The 11,040-nt window shown below is 36.1% G+C and overlaps 2 protein-coding genes across 2 annotated transcripts; both read right to left on the bottom strand.

The window, feature by feature from the left end:
• Positions 1-2,256: 2,256 nt before the first annotated feature.
• LOC127866742 (uncharacterized) lies at positions 2,257-7,474 on the bottom strand. Its single transcript, XM_052407516.1, has 6 exons — positions 6,960-7,474; positions 5,958-6,008; positions 5,422-5,529; positions 4,060-4,164; positions 3,512-3,640; positions 2,257-2,493 (listed from the first exon to the last, which is right to left on the bottom strand). Exons 1-5 carry the CDS (start codon positions 7,315-7,317, stop codon positions 3,543-3,545), a joined length of 720 nt encoding a protein of 239 aa, XP_052263476.1. The 5' UTR covers positions 7,318-7,474; the 3' UTR covers positions 2,257-2,493; positions 3,512-3,542.
• A 313-nt stretch (positions 7,475-7,787) lies between these two features.
• Positions 7,788-10,840, bottom strand: LOC127841622 (neurogenic protein mastermind-like). The gene is made up of 5 exons (XM_052370628.1): positions 10,582-10,840; positions 9,903-9,941; positions 9,677-9,715; positions 9,131-9,289; positions 7,788-8,731 (listed from the first exon to the last, which is right to left on the bottom strand). Exons 1-5 carry the CDS (start codon positions 10,838-10,840, stop codon positions 7,788-7,790), a joined length of 1,440 nt encoding a protein of 479 aa, XP_052226588.1.
• Between the last annotated feature and the right edge of the window lie 200 nt (positions 10,841-11,040).

Genomic DNA, 11,040 nt, shown 5'->3' with positions numbered 1-11,040 from the left:
TTCATCAACGATTTTAAGCTTCCGACCCAGATGGATGTTTTGATTTCTTGTTTAACGATATTCTTACAACAATGTCCCAAATGGGCTTGATATAAGTTTATTAACTTTTGATTTGTTTATACACTTGCTTTTAAAACAAAACATTGAACCTTGATCCAGTTGATCCCGCAAGACAGATACTGAGTTTCCTTTTTGTAGAGAGAAACCAATTGAGACACAAAACAAAAGCACTAGATAAGACATATCCGTACATAGAAAATAAGAAAAAAAGACTGGGGTCAACCCAAAGCACAGGGGGTTAAACCGGTTTTAAAGGAGCTGCTCCCAAACTCACGCTTGGTTCAGAGCCAAGTGTACATACGCAGTATCATCCTAACATCACAATTCAAATGCGATGTCTGTTTAGAGAATGCCTTCTAATTTGATTACCAAATAAATTATCAATGGTTATATACCAGCCGTTAATCACGCGCGCAACCTCTTTTTTGAGATGCATTAATAAATGAGCCAATGCAACTTCCGAGGTGGCGCTTAGGCTCGGATGTTTTGAAATTTCATGGATAATTCTAACAGGGTTGGTAGGTTTTATATGGAGATTTTTCAGCATATTTCGCATTATTTTAAAATTTGCGCAATGTAGTGCAATTAAGAGAAGATTAATTCATCCAAAAATGTACAGAAACATTCATTCACAACACATTTGGAAAAGTGCGAACCATAATAAGTCGTGGCATGGTGGACGTTTTAAAAGCAATTTCATGTTTTTTGCCTATGTGACGATAACATTTATTCGCTAACGACATTTAAATATTGCTTATAACATATTCTAGCTGCAACATTCACAAACACATTGGCCTTTTATCGATCTTATAGATAATTTTGCATTTTATCAAAAGAGATAGAGATATGATGTTATTTGTTATAATTACTTTTACTTTTTATTTTACAACGTACATACGTAGGCCCAAATCTTTACAGAACAAATACACATTTTTTAAACAAAATAAGATGTAAGTTTTTAAATATAGTATTTATCAACTCAATTAAGAAGTCAGCAACCTGAATAAAAGAGGCTTTACGATAGATACCAACAGTATGTACTATTAAAAAAAAACAATAATTTGATACTCAAATTCTCAAAATAGTTAATCTACAAAATGCTTTATAAAGTACTTCTATAAAATAAATGCTAATTCACGAAACAAAAATAAAATAATACTTCTGCTTGAAACGATGATTTGTGATCCTTAATCCAAATGCTTTATTTACTTAAAGGCAAGGGTCAACGAATATAGTTAGGCTCAATTGTGTTGTTTTACCCACTATTAACTACGAAATATATAAATAGCTCTGTCTTTCTCCTTTAACTTGTTTTGTTATACATGTTAGATGTTCTTTTCTAACAAAGACGAACGTATCAATCCATCAATGCATTATTAGAAAACTACTTGTTCTAATTTAATACGTACACGACTCAAACGTGCTCGTACATCACTCAAATATGATGATTTACAAAAACAAATTACAAATACATATGCATTGATATACGTCCTATAACCATAATACGTAGAAACCATATATAATATATGCAACTTTATAATAGCTATGGCGTCACCTCCTATTCTTAGCGCCACCTCCTTAGCATTGGCTCAATATCTCTTTTTAATGGACTATTAGATCGGCTATAAGCCGATGTTTTTGTGCATGCATTAACTCGTACATGTTCAAATCTATCGTTTTTATGTAATGAGCGATTTAATATGCTGGGAATATTCTCTTCACACAGGCAAAATACATCGATTGGCTTTTACAAACTCTTCCATTCCACAACTTAAAGAAGTTTTCACGTTTTCAAATGGGCTGTATTTGTATGTTTCTGTACTTTTGTTGATGCATAAATCTTTTCTGAATCGCACTACATTGGCCGGTTTTGAAATCATGCGAAATAATTTTGAAAAAAGACATATAAAACCTACTCAAACTGTACCAGAATCCGTGAAATTTCAAAAAAGTCCGGTTCTAAGCGCAACCTCGGAAGTAGCAAGGGCTAATTTATTAATTCATCTCCAAAAGGAGTAAGCGCCCGTGATTAATAGTCGTGTGTATACACACAGAGAACCAGAATAGTTTCTTTCTGGTGCATGATCAACAGCAACCAAATGTACGTCTCGTCTTTATTTTAAAGCTTAAGAGACATATCATTATATAGCGTTAATATTCAAAGACAAATATCACACAATAGCAAAGTATGGGGTGTAAGAACAATACATGTTTTTTTTTATAAATTTGTTCAGAATAGATGTGAAGCACTCCTTACACAAAAGGGTTATACAATAAAAACAGACGTGGTGTGAGTCTTTTAATAACATCTTGGACCCATTCACTACTTTTTCAAATTATTAAAACTAAATAGTAAATGAACATATACATGATACTTGTCAATTAAGATATCGAATTTGTTATCCAACGCTCGGTGGGGGGTCATCTTCCACTCTGAAAATAGTAAAGAAAAGCTAACGTTTAATTTCGTAACATTTCGTAGTTCGTATTAAAAATGAAAACGCTCTTTGAGTATCATATAAAGAAATTAATCATATAATTCAGCCGATTTCAACGAAAGCCGGCTTTCATGCATGTTCGCAAAGTATCGTACCAGATTTACATGTGCTGTCCACAGAGGCTAACCAGAGACTAAATCCGCTCCTATGCAATTTGTGGTTTTAAAGGAGTCTTTTCGTGAAGAACATCTAGTCTAAACGCAACTTGTAGTTGCAAATTAAAATTTGCGGAGTACACAGGCCAAACTGGGGCAATGCGCACATGAATTAAACACGTGTTTCCAAAACCATCTAATATGTTTTGTGATAACTTATATGAAAACTATATTGATTCTACTATATGTGAACCCATGTTTTAAAGCTATAAAGTTTGTTTGAAATAAGCGGCATTATTTTTTGTATAAGCTACAAACTTTAATAAAACAAAATGCTCAAATGTATCAAACATAACTAAAATGTCATTTATGCTGATTACGTTTGGGTTTTCCAAACTAAAATTTGAGATTTTTGTTCTTATAGATGGGTCTATACCGCTGTTGTTGTTCTGATTATAGTGATAAATAAGCGTCTGGGCACATACTTAACAGGACATTAAATCTCAACGGGGCTTAACATTAATGTAATGATGCTTAACGTACATATGAGCCTCGCTTTGCGAAAACGGGGCTTACTGCACGTGCGTTAAGAGTCGTCCCAGATTAGCATGTGCAGTCCGCAGAGGCTAATCAGGGCCGATACTTTCCCCTTTTGTAAATATTTTTCGTTTAAAGGAAGTCTATTATTCACGAAAATCTAGTCTAGCAGGAAAGTGTCGTCTCTTATTAGAATGTGCGGGCTGCACAGGCTAATCAGGGACGACATTTTACACGCATGTATTTAGCCCCTGTTTTCCCAGTAATAAGAGGCTCATATTTGGTCGAATTAATTTACAAACCGATGAATGACGGTGTTACCTTAAATAGTATACCCCCCTACTTCGCAGACCTAAGGGGTCGGTTTGTTTTGTGTGGAAGTGCCAGATATTACGTCGGCAGCAGAACCGGAAGTTTCTTCAACAGTATTGGACGTAATCACTTTGTCCTCTGAAATATGGGTACATGCACTGTATGTTTATATACGATAATTTACTAGGCATAGTTTTGAACAATCGCATTGAAAACTTAATTTCCTAAAAAAACGGAAGGGCATAAGTTCCTCCCTCCCCGATCCATCCAAGATTTCAACATTTATAAATGTTACACTTACTTGGTACACGGAGTGTATATTGTAATCTAGAGTCCGTGCTTGGTACTATGTTTTTTTTTTACAAACATAACAACAAACATTCAACCATTCAACATTAAACTATGTTAAACTGAAAAAAATATTGGAACAATGTTCTTTACATTAATTTATTAAACCTGATAATGTGGCATGTATGCATTTGTATAAGAAAGTGTAGCTTTGCGAAAAAATACTTAAAAAGGAAAGTTTTTATTTCGGTTTTAAAACATCGACTTACGACTGACAGTGGTCTCAGTACGCGTGACAACAGTTCGTGTAGCAGTGCCATTACCAGATGAAGTCATACCATTTAAGGTGAGGTCCACTGGTGCTGGATCGATCCCTGATGCAATAAAATAGCAACTTATATACAACACGTATACTTAGATAGTTTTACTAAAATTTACGTATTTTAAAAGCGTCGATATTATAATGTATTCGTTTCTTGACGCATACGCTAAATCATTACGTTTGACCGCATGTTTGTGTGTATGTATCCGAGAACATTGAGAACAAAACGAGTTCAAAAGAAAATTGTATACGCTATACCTCACAATGTCGATCAAATAACCATAATTGATTATTGCAAGAACGGCATTTTCTGAAGAATAATGTACATTTAATTATTTACTGATGACATGACTGATTATGCTTTATACACACAAAACACATTCATCGGATCGTAAATGTAACGAACTGGTTTTGCCAAACTCGACACCAGTTGTTATGAAAAATTTGCAACGTAAGTATTCAGTTGGTGGTTTAAACCACAAGGTTGACTACAGATGCTGCATATACCATTATTCGAAGAAACCAGTTGTGTTTTCTTTACGACTTCTTTGATAAAAATGATGTTTTTCATTAAAACATTTAAGCGTAAGACAAACTAGATAACACTAAACAGTAACAGTAAACAAAGAAAATATATTGCTCTTAAAATATAAATAAAAAGGTCCAATGTGAAATAGCTTTTGACATATGGAGAAAATGAGCAAAGTCAACCACCGTGTGCGACATGCCTATTGCATCACCTATAATACAAAATGTGCAGAAGATATAAGCTTATGATTTGTGCAAAGAAGCCAAACCGTTTACAAACTTAAGAACGTCATAATGCGCGCTAAATATACAAGAAAAGGTGCATTCAGCGAAATATATGTCTAAAATAGAGTACATGTACACCAAAAAGCTGAAGCTTTAGTTATAAACGTAAACACAATCGGTTTCGAAGATTCAAGTGCACCCAAGCTTGAAATTACCATGCCGATTATATTATATCCAAGAATAGTAATAGACATATTTGAACAGCGAGAATATTAGATGCTTAAGAATCGAGCCATTAGAATGGCCTTATGTTTTTACATGATATATTTTAAGCACTGACTACACTGCGATGCTGTTTTTACGCTGATTTTAAAAACGTATAAGGAAACTAACGAAAGAATTATGATCATAGAAAGCCACGAATCAATCTGCTGTAAACACTTAAACATAAGGAAGCTATTACAATTATGCTATTCTTGAGCAGGTTCGATAAACAAACGAGTGTCTAGTTTTACAAGGCGTGCAAGTGCGAGTATTTATGTGCGTTCGTACGTACAGAAGGACGGGGAGGCGTCGTTCAGAACGAACGGCCGTGGGCGAGTGAGGCCAATTAATTCGGAGAAAATAGTGTCCGATCCCGTAACAAAGCCTCCTTGAGACGTGGCTATGAATTCGTAAGGTGTAACTGTCATTTTATTTCAATAGCTATTGATATCAAACAACTTAAACTGGTAGTGACAGTTGTTTCCAGAATACTTATCTTTTAAATTAACGTCTAGATATGCAGATACTTTTTCAATTGCTTAAATACAAACTTAATTGTTGTGTAAATGTTCAATTAATAGCAAAGGGAAAACAATTTGTAGGTTGTAAAACATAAACATATGTTGCGAATAATAGTCATAGAATAACCGTCACAATATAACCATAGTATAAAAACAATTGTAAAGTACTGTTTCTGTTGTTATCATTCTATATCATTCAGCGTACTGGACAATATTTTCTTTAATTATACTCTGAAGTGTTGAAGATTTATAATTTGTTATTTATGTTGTAATTGTGTTTGCAATCCGACCTAAACGTTACACCTACCTGCGTTGGAGATGGCATTGTCATCGACAGGAACATCTATTGGCGGCATCACTAAAATACAAAATGAAATATTTCTCTCAAAACGTGTTGACGAATCGCGTAAACATTATCTTAAATAAAAAGCGTCTATTGTATCTACTGACTTCATCAAATGATTTCGCATTTGGTTTCAGGTTGAGATGAATGTTTGAAAAGCCAATCAAATGATCGCATTCACAATGTGCAAACCAAAGTCGTGTACAACATGAACGGGCACATAGACGCATACTCATTTATGTACCGCAATATCTATTGTCATTCCCATCAAAATAAACATATACATTTGCATAACTTTGCTGTGCGAACATCATTTCACGGGACGTCGTATAGCACATGTTTTAAAAACGTTGTCCTATCATAACAAGAATGAGATCGACATTTAAAAAACATGTTGACAACATAAATATCTCTTTTATAACATATCTACATGAATAAGAAATAAATAGAAAAAATATATTATTCTTACTTATTCACTTAAATATGAATTTTTCATTTTAACATGATACATGCTATCAGGTTCTGTAGGAAGACTTTACCATACGTTTTGACAACAATAGAAAATATTAGAATTGCGTAGCATATCAACATTAAACCATTTATGCCTAGCGTCTAAAAAAAGGCCTTGGCAAACAGCGCAGACCCAGATGAGACGCCGCATGATGCGGCGTCTCATCAGGGACAAACAGCGCAGACCCAGATGAGACGCCGCATGATGCGGCGTCTCATCAGGGTCGGCGCTGTTTGCTTAAACAAATTTATGTAAGAAATATTCTAAATATAGAAATAAATATATTAGACATCCCTCATTTTGGAAATTGATCCAATTTAGAAGGACGGGAGAGTCCCCTAGGCATAAATGGGTTAACATGAGGAAACCCCCGAAGATCAGAGACCAAGTGCTGCAACCGTACAAGACAAAGCAATATACATAACAAGCGACGTTTTATATGTGTGTGTTTTTACCATCAGGAGTCTTGGGGTCTGCGATGAAAAAAGAGAAATCCGTCTGCGGCGGCTGAAACACAGGCATGCGCACTACGTTTGGTTCACGAGAGCGTGAGGAAACCGCTGACGATGACGTCATTGTACTGGTTAACTCGCTAGATGACGTTAAACCGGGAGTTGATCCAGTTGATAAGACAACGCTTGAGTTTGGCGCGGAATTATTCAAGGCGACGGCATCCATGTGATTTTCAACGTTGAAATTGATGGTATGTATGTTCTTTGGTGTTAAAGCACTGTTAGTGTTTTGCATCTTGACATTGTTAATGCTGTTTACAGAAGCTATATTGTCAATATTGATGTTACTAGCATCAATCATGTTGTTTACAACCGCGTTGCTTGTAACCGGACGAGATGAAGACTTCAATAGAAAAGTGACGTCACCGGCTACTGCACTCGTAAAGTCATTCCTTGAAGCAGCTGAGGTGAAGGTAGGGCTGTGGTTCAAGCGAGAGGTCAACTATTTCCTGAGAGGGATCTACTGAACATACAAGCAACATTACATACATTTCGTTACACATCATTCAAACAGTTTTGTTTAAAAGCAGCGAAATGTTAACGTATCGCATAAAACAAGTATCTCATAAAACATGTAGATACGAGTATTCTGAAGAAGGAATACACTAGGCCCACATATATCAAAACCAAACACATTGAATAGCCAAAACACATCTCTGATTCCGTTCATGTTAGTTTCAAAATATTTTAGTATTTCATATTTGTTTTCGTACCATGAATTGTGCATTTGAATTATTGATCAACAATTTACAAAAGAAACATAATCATATTTTACCTGGTAAATTCGCACTTCTGCCTCGAATCAATGACAGTTTCCAAACCGGATCCTTGGACTCTATCAAACGACTTCGAAACCGTTGAGGTTGAAGAGCCTGACCTCCTTGGCATTTCTTGATTGTTGCCTGTGGTGATGACCTCAATAAGGGTGAACTCATTACCGTTTCCAGAAGCGGCGCGCGCCGAATTTGAGTTTTGTTCGTTGACTTGACCGCGTGTGGCTTGTCTGTTGTTCGAGTTGCGATCATCAAAGTTATTAGTTGTTCCTGACTGACCAGTCATAACGTTTCGTGAAGATCCCATCCTCTCGTTTTGCACAGGTAATGATGGAATTGAAGGAATATCCGACAATGGCTGGAAATTCAAGGAAAAGTCATTTTGTTGGCTTTGTTGATCACGTGTCATTATCTCAGGACCGAATCCTGCTGGAAAACCTTGACCTTGGTCTTGACTTCTTGAACCAGAACCAAAATTGGAGGGTGCAAAAGAAGGCGTTCCATCGAAAGGCGACATAGAATTGCGAGTAAATTGACCAAAGCTTAACTCACTTTGGTCGAATTGCTGGTTCATGTCTTGACGTTGGAACTGGCCTTGCTGTTGTTGTTGTTGTGACTGTAGTTGTTGTTGTTGTTGTTGTTGTTGTTGTTGTTGTTGAAGTTGTTGTTGTTGTTGTTGCTGTTGTGGTCCAGATGGGAATCCTTGTTGAGGGAATCCCGTCAGGTCTCCAAATGGAAATGACGTCATTCCTCCGAAGCGAAAGCCCGGAGGCGGCATTGGTCCGTTTGGGAAATTTGGCAGAAACTGAATTGGCTGACCGTTTGGTAGGCCCTGAGAAGCAATGATGTTTTGTTCTTCCGTCGCTCCGAACGTTCCGAATCCGGGACCACGTACTCGCATGGTTGCACCTTGTGACCCTTGAGACGGGAAGATGGTGTTGCCTGAAAAAAAAGAATCGAAGTCCCACATAATGCGAAAATTTTATTCAAAACACCGCTTGAAAAGAAGCATAATGAAACAATAACGCATTGCCACACAAAGTTAAAAACTCCCGTGCGCAATTGGATTTGGACATTCAAAGGGTTCTTATATCTGTGTATGTGTGTTCACTCACGTTCCAGATTTGCCCTTTGTATTCAAAGAAAGGTACAACAACTTTCAGAATCTGGTTAAAACAATAAATGATGGAAGTATTCATTCACTACCTCTCTTGAACAGACTTCATAAAGCCATACACAACTATTTTATGTATGAATTTAGGCTCTACAATTTTATATAAAAACGAATGAAGGCGAACACCGTGTTTGCATATGGTTTCAGATAAATCACTGATTGTTTACCAGGGAATGCTGGGTTCATGGGGAACTGAAAGCCTGGTCGACCCGGAAACGACGATGGCTGTCCAGCGGGGCCACGTATTTGGCCCCGATCCTGAGCGGATGTTCCAAAGCCGCCCATGTCCGCACTGCCGCCTGATGGTTGCTGTTGTTGAGCTGGAACTAAACATCATCATCATCATCATTATCATCATCATCATCATCATCATCATCATCATCATCATCATCATCATCATCATCATCATCATCATCATCATCATCATCGTCATCGTCATCATCATCATAATCACCACCACCACCGCCGTCGTCGTTGTCATCATCAGTCATTATCCTCCTCCTCCTCAACATCTTCCTCCTTATCATCAACATTATCATAATAATCATCCTCCTCATCATCCTCATCTTCCTCCTCCTCCTCCTCCTCATCATCATCAATATCATCAATATCATCATCATCATCATCATCATCATGAAAGAAAATGAACTTAATTGATATCGTGCCATAATATATGTAAATCCTTATTCAAAACATATACAAAACAAAAATACCGGCCGGTATCCTCGGTACTTCAGGTACAGATGGGAATTCTGGAAAAAAGAAAAGTTCACGTTTCAGTAGAATGAAATTTTCATTAAACGGATTGACATAATAATATATCAGCATAAACATGTTTAGAGTATAATAACTTTTAGGACTTAAATGAGAGTTTAATGTTATTTTTCGAATGTTGAAGACCATTTAAAGCCGATGCGCCGATGCGCCGATTCGCCCTACCTTGAGGATTGTTTGTTGGGAAACCATTGCCGATGCCATCTGCAAGATATAGTTTATATTTGCACAAATCGTTCGTAAATAAAACAGATTCATTTGAATAATTACAAACGCAAAAAGAGTTCTTAATGCACCACAGAATTCCCATATCCGTTTCAAAAGCGAATATATAAACATCATAGTAACATTTGTATAAAGTAAAGAATAATTCCTCCTCAGACGTGTTATCAGAAAACCAACGTTATTCGATTTTAATTTGCATTCCGAAATGATTTTCAAATATATATATATATATATATATATATATATATATATATATATATATATATATATATATATATATATATATATATATATATATATATACAACCTTTTTTCGCAAAAATACAAACAAAAAAGGTACTTATTTTTCTCACGAAACATGAACGCGATTGTGAACTCTTTTCCCAACGAATGTAATCAAAGTTGACTTTTAAAGTTGAAATTTTAGTTAATTTAAAAAAAACAACAATCATTTTCTCGGTTTCAAATCGATCATGTTTATTGTGCAAAAACTACAACACATTCATTTTGGTGTGTAAAAATCATACAAATGTATAACAATTTTCGTTAGGTCGTTCATGGAGTCTATACAATACGATTACATATAGGTCTGAATACGATTCTATGCATTGCCCGATACCTTGAAGGCCTGTCATAAAGCTCCCATCACCTAAAGTCAAAGTGCCGTCCGCAGCTCCGGACGCGACCAAATCTCTAAGCAGCAAAGGATTGAAGTCAAAACGACCACCTGTAGCACCGGGAAACTGAATGGAGGGGTCAAACGGACCGGAAAGGTCTGGTGGAAAAGCGAACGGAGAACCGAGACCGTCGAAAAGAGACTCCAGGCCGGTTACGCCGACTATATTAAAACGTGCCGGTGTAAAAATATATGTGAGCATTAATTGTGCAAAAGAATTTCTGAAGTAAATTGATATAATAATTAATATGCATGTACTGCGTTTAGCAATTAGTACCGTATTTTTACTACCACGTGTATTTGAACTGAACGAACTAATATCATTATTTTAAATAGAAAGTTTGGTGATTAATTAGACAGCAATGTGAAAAAACAAAACAATATGTGATACTTCAATATCAC

Source organism: Dreissena polymorpha, chromosome 1, assembly GCF_020536995.1.
Source record: "Dreissena polymorpha isolate Duluth1 chromosome 1, UMN_Dpol_1.0, whole genome shotgun sequence".
NCBI lineage: Eukaryota > Metazoa > Mollusca > Bivalvia > Myida > Dreissenidae > Dreissena > Dreissena polymorpha.
This window is presented reverse-complemented; position numbering and strand designations above follow the sequence as displayed.

Bases quoted from the DNA above. Each gene is read 5' to 3' on its own strand.
- LOC127866742 (XM_052407516.1), bottom strand. From the start codon at position 7,317: ATGATTGATGCTAGTAACATCAATATTGACAATATAGCTTCTGTAAAC. The intron at 6,009-6,959 runs GTAAAAACACAC...TTTGTATTTTAG, and splicing joins AGACCCCAAGACTCCTGATG to TGATGCCGCCAATAGATGTT. The intron at 5,530-5,957 runs GTAGGTGTAACG...ACGAATTCATAG, and splicing joins CAATGCCATCTCCAACGCAG to CCACGTCTCAAGGAGGCTTT.
- LOC127841622 (XM_052370628.1), bottom strand. From the start codon at position 10,840: ATGCTCACATATATTTTTACACCGGCACGTTTTAATATAGTCGGCGTA. The intron at 9,290-9,676 runs GTATTTTTGTTT...GATGATGTTTAG, and splicing joins AGTACCGAGGATACCGGCCG to TTCCAGCTCAACAACAGCAA. The intron at 8,732-9,130 runs GTAAACAATCAG...CTTTTTTTTCAG, and splicing joins CATGAACCCAGCATTCCCTG to GCAACACCATCTTCCCGTCT.